At 40.7% G+C, this 5,814-nt stretch overlaps 1 protein-coding gene across 1 annotated transcript in view; it reads left to right on the forward strand.

The window, feature by feature from the left end:
- vps13d (vacuolar protein sorting 13 homolog D) overlaps nucleotides 1-1,801 on the forward strand; it is a 125,804-nt gene extending 124,003 nt beyond the window's left edge. The window contains exon 69 of the mRNA XM_037684802.1: nucleotides 1,128-1,801. Within this exon, the coding sequence (XP_037540730.1) occupies nucleotides 1,128-1,259 (132 nt within the window). The 3' untranslated portion in view covers nucleotides 1,260-1,801. The remainder of the gene's footprint in view (nucleotides 1-1,127) is intronic.
- Nucleotides 1,802-5,814: the final 4,013 nt, after the last annotated feature.

The raw sequence follows: 5,814 nt of genomic DNA on the forward strand, positions 1-5,814 counted from the left end.
ATATTTGTCATACAACAAGTGACACGTACCTCACGTGACTCACTACATAATTAACAGCTTTTATTTAATAACAACTTTTATTTATTTGTTTTTCATATTTTTCAGTTGTGCACAACTTTTAAATATTTATTTTTCAAGTATTAAGAACTTTTATTTTCAGCTTTTATTTTGAAAAGCAACACACAGTTGTTGTAAACGTGCACAATTAAGCCAGTGAGGGCTGCTGGAGCCGAGTGGAGGCTCACTTTACCTCAGTGCGTTACCTGCGTGGGAACTCCCCACCATGTTTTCACATGAACTAAACTTCTAAAGCACGACAACAACGAGAGAACGGTCAAAACTATCGTGACCTACAATAAACGTACTTCAATAATATGCATAAGTGAAAACATAACATACTTTATAAGTACAATAAATCATATTTCTTTGTCAAACATTGCAAAGACACGTTACCTCATCAATAATCGCTATGGTTACCCATAGTCAATCAGTGTTCGCCGCCCACAAACGCCTATTCGCCAGAAACGCCCACTTTTGGTCTGCAGAGAACCCCTTCTCGAAAAATAGCTGCAAGGAGCTGAAGGAAGCTGAAATTAGCTCAAAGAAGCTGAAAAAAGCTGCAGCAGAAGAAAAGCTGAAACGAGCAAAAGGTTATAAACGGCTCAGATGGTTTTGTAATCTGTGAAGAGAACTCCATTCATTTTCCACGAGAAAAACATGGCCCATAAAGATAAATATCTGAGTAACAACTGCGCAAATACCAAAAGTCAGCAGGAACGTCCAGAATGAACTGAACGTTTTGATACGAGTTGCTGAAATAGAACAGCAATCGTAGAACGAGGTATGTACCGAAATGCGTACGGAAGAAAAATGGATCTCTGTGAGAAGGATTTAGAAACATTCACACAAACATGATTATGCTTCAAATATGGAATCAGAAAAATATTGGGCTGTTGCAAATGCTGTTCACCGACTAGCCTCCCAACGGTCACAGCCAAGTGAGACGGTATCTTTGGGTCAACAAAAGTAGCAAAGTGCAACGCAAACATGGTCTATTCTACCTCCAGACTATGACTGTGGTGAAACGACACAAAATCAAAGGGTTTTGTTGTTTCTCTTCTCCACAGGTCCATGTGAAGAGTGAGAGCCTCGCCATCAAGATCTCTCAAGAAATCAACTACGCCAAGAGTCTTTACTACGAGCAGCAGCTCATGCTTCCCACCGACGAAAATGAGGACTGCTTGCTACTTGAATCATGATCCGGACTTCTTTAGGCTCACTGAGATGGTTTTCTAAGAGGACTGAAGCTTTCTATTGTTGACAGGCTGCTGTGGAAGGAATGCACCAAGAAAACTAGATGTTTGATTTTCTGAAATAATCTGGCTGTTTGTTTCATGATGGAGGTGGTAGCAGGGTCAAATATCGCCTATCCGTTCCATTTAGGAATGAATAGAAATGTAAATAAAATGCTCCACAGCAATAGTACAGATCACATGTAAATATTGTGAGATATTAAAAATACAAATTCACTAAATGAACTAACAAACGGCTTTTACATCTATATATTTTGTGTATAAGAAACGTTCATTAGAGTTCAGGAGAATTCATCGCACACAAAGAGGTGAAGGACCTTCACCCCTTCCCACATAAAAACCTCCTCCCTTGTGTTGGGGTAGACTATAGAATGGATGATTTATGAATTATTACTAATTCACAATTTACCAAACTTTGGGGCACCACCCTCATAAAGGGAAAACTACAGATCTATGGTTTATAGTATCAATCTCAATAAATCACTTCAAACCATGAGTTATTTTCTTTGGAGTTATGTCATAAATATATTATTATTATTATTATAACACACGACTGAATTAAGTTTATCATCGTTTATGTGATGTTTATTGAAAGATCGTATTACAGTAACAAGTTATGGTGAATATGAATAGTGAAAAATTAATCTTGAAACAAACATGATGTATATGGATAAAACTGTATGACAGGCAAAATTGAAAGCTTTGTTCTATTATACATTGAGGGGCAGGTTTTAACTGGAATGAATAAGATGAAAAGGAAAGTTGTAAACTTGAAACTTATCAAAGACTTGTTGAATTGGGACTGCTGGTTCTATCTTGAAGGCACCATGGTCACCAGTGAGGACGTATTTGTCCTACAGAGCTGTAGATCTGTTTCATTTCCTACACTAGATACCAGATAGGTGAATGACCAGGTCCAGTAGATGAAGACCTCCCCAGGTTACCTGTCTGGCCGTCTACCTGGCTGTTAAGAGACGGGTGTCTCAGCGGTTTGTTCAGGTAGTAAGCTGGATCTTGGTTCTTCAACAGATGGGTGCTCAGGCTGAAGACTTCAGTTCAGAAGAGTGTCTGGCTCTGCAGCCTCAGAGGTTCTGGAGTGGTCCAATTCTTGGAGAGCATGATCAAAACGGTGGCGTTAACGTAAAGTTATGCCTAGCTTCACTTTATTACTGTGCTGAATCAAACCAGAAGTTTCTGGTTGGCAGCTTCTTACTTTTTCTGTTTCCCTCATTTTCCTCTGTCGTGTTTTTCTCTCAATCTTTGCTTTATTTTTCTGCTCTCCCAAGCATGAGCGGCAGGTTTTAAAATTAAAGAGAGCCTGGCTTTAAAAAGGTTTATCCAATCAAAGAGACTTTAAATAATGGTGGGAATCCTTAGTGGTGATCTGCCATTTACATTAGTTTACACATCTCAAAAAGAGATGGGAAGGATTCAACTTCAGAACTTCTGTTTGCCTCAGTTTAAATTAATAAGACAAACACTGATGACTTTAACTTTGATATCAAATAGTCATTGGTTAAAGAAACTCGTTGCATGCTTATTGCCAATAATTAAGAAAACCAAACATTTCTAATTAAAAGTAGTCTAAAGTACTGATAGAGAAAAAAATAGTGTAAACCAAAAGGAAATAATGAACATGAAAACTTTTAGTTCTAAGAAATTGTTGGTTATTACTTTGTGCTAGATTGGGGACTGTAAGATTGTGGCAGGAGGGAGTGTGACCAGACCGCATCGGATGGTTGTGTGTAGAATGACTGTTGTTGTGAAGAAGAGGAAAAGCGTAAAATCAGAGAAGACCGAATGGTAGAAGCTGAAGAAGAAAGAATGTTGTTTGGAATTCAGAGAGGAGCTGTTAAAAGCTCTGTGGGATAAGAAAGAGCTTCCAAATGACTGGGCTACTACAGCAACAGTAATTAGAGGCAGGTAGGAAGGTACTTAGTGTGTCATCTGGACAGAATGGATGATGAGGAAAATTGGTTTGAAAGGACAGAAAAAAGAAACCAACACAGAACGGCAGGTAAACCTGGACCTGGTCCACGTGTACTTTCTATTAGAAGAAAGACAAAAATATGTCACGGATAGAAATGATTACAAATACTAAACAGGTAGAAAAACAAAACTGGTAAAGACAGCAGCAGAGTGAAGAAATGTCGCCAGTTTGTCCTCCCAACATTCTAAGCCTATAGCAGAATAACTAAGGGACAGCTCAGGAAAACCAAGCCAACACTAGGATTTATCAGAAAGGAAAGTCTTAAACCTAAGCTTAAAAGTAAACAATGCGTCACCTCACGGACAGAAACTGGAAGTTGGTTCCACAAGAGAGGAGCCTGATAAGTTTGCAGATGATACAGCAGTGGTTGGATGCTTCATAAACGATGAGAGGTCTGGCTACAGGCAGGAGGTGGAACACCTGGAGAGCTTGTGCAGTAATCACAACCGTCACATCATTGTGAAGAAGACAGAGATGATTGTGGATTCCAGAAGGAGTAAACGCACCTCCCCGGCCCCACTCATAAACATAGGAGGATCTGCAGTGGAAGTGGTCTCCAGCTACAAGTACTTCAGGGTGCACATGAATGACAACCTCACCTGGAGCAACAACACCACCAGCCTAATCAAGAAAGCACATCAGAGACTCTACTTCCTCAGGCAGCTGAGACGAGCTGGTCTGGGAAGCTCAGTCCTCACCTCCTTCTACAGGTGTGCAGTGGAGAACATCCTGTGCTCCAGCATCAACGTGTGGCATGGAGGCTGCACAGCTGCAGAAAGAAAAGCTTTGCAGAGAGTAGTGAAGGCTGCACAGAAGACTGTTGGAGTCAGTCTCCCCACCATCACAGACATTTACACCACCAGATGCAGGAAGAGGGACACCTGCATCATGAAGGACCCCACTCACAAGAGAGGACAGTCTCAACATTGAAGTCTACAGGAAACCAACCCACACAGATCATTCTGTTTGACTCTCACCATCCACTGAAACACAAACTCTCTGTCATCAGAACTCTCCAGCACTGGGCTGAACGTGTCCCCACAAAGACAGAAGGGAAGGAAAAGAAACACAAATGCATCAAAAAAGCTCTCCAAACATGTGGATATGCTAACTAGGCCTATGGCAAGTCAATGAGGAAATCTACAAAACATACCACGGAACAAAACCAGGAGAAGAACGGAAGGAAAAACATTGTCATACCTTATGTTGCTGGAGTCCCAGGTGAAAATATATTGTACTTAAGTATATTTTACGTAGGCTTCATTTTATCGGAATACATTAGAAATACATTATAATGGCAGCACGATGGCTCACAGCAAGAAGGTCCTGGGTTCAATCCCAAGTTGGCCCTGGGGTCTTTCTGTGTGGAGTTTGCATGTTCTTCTCATGCTTGCATGGATTTTCTCCGGGTACTCCGGTTTCCTCCCACAGACCAAAAACATGCATGTTAGACTGCCTTCAGTCCAGGCCTCCCTTGCAAAAGAGATTTGTGATCTCAATGGGATTTGCCTGGTTAAATAAAGGTTAACAAATAATATGTTCTTAAGTGAATGTACTTATTAGGATTACATTAAAAATGTATAAGAAATAGATTTATAATCTTCTTGTACAAGATGACAATCTTCCTCATTCTGGGGCTCCATGCAAGATCTTGCCTCGTGGGGTAAGGATGATTCTGAGAAAGGTCAGGAATCAGCCCAGAACTACACGGGAGGACCTGGTCAATGACCTGAAGAGAGCTGGGACCACAGTCTCAAAGAGGACCATTAGTAGCACACTACACTCATGGTTTAAGATCCTACAGGGCACGCATGTTCCCCCTGCTCACGCCAGCACATGTCCAGGCCCGTTTGTAGTTCACCAATGATCATCTGGATGATCCAGAAGGGGCATGGGAGAATGTCATGCGGCCAGATGAAACCAATAACCTCCTTCCCTCAGTAAGAACACTGAAGATGGGTCGTGGTTGCTGGGTCTTCCAGCATGACAATGACCTGAAACACACAACCAGGGCAACTAAGGAGTGTAAGACACATTTCAAGGTCCTGGAGTGGCCTAGCGAGTCTCCAGACCTGAACCCAGTAAAAAATCTTTGGATGGAGCTGAAACTCAATGTTGCCCATCAACAGCCCTGAAATCTGAAATATCTGGAGAAGATCTGTCTGGAGGAGTGGGCCAAAATCACTGCTGCAGTGTGTTCACACCTGGTCAAGATCTACAGGAAACGTCTGACCTCTGTAACTGCAAACAAAGTTTTCTGTACCAAACATTAAGTTCTGTTTTTCTATTGTATCAAATACTTATTTCATGCAATAAAATGCAAAAAAAAAAAAAGTATTTAAAATTATACATTAAGATTTTTAAAATGTTGTATTAGATTCTTAGACACACATACGCGTGCATACATACATATATACACATATGCGTGTGCATACATACATATACACATACACATACATACATACATATATACACACATATGCATGCATACATATATACACACATATGCAT

This window comes from Nematolebias whitei, chromosome 11, assembly GCF_014905685.2.
Source record: "Nematolebias whitei isolate Nwh7 chromosome 11, NemWhi1, whole genome shotgun sequence".
Classification (NCBI taxonomy): domain Eukaryota; kingdom Metazoa; phylum Chordata; class Actinopteri; order Cyprinodontiformes; family Rivulidae; genus Nematolebias; species Nematolebias whitei.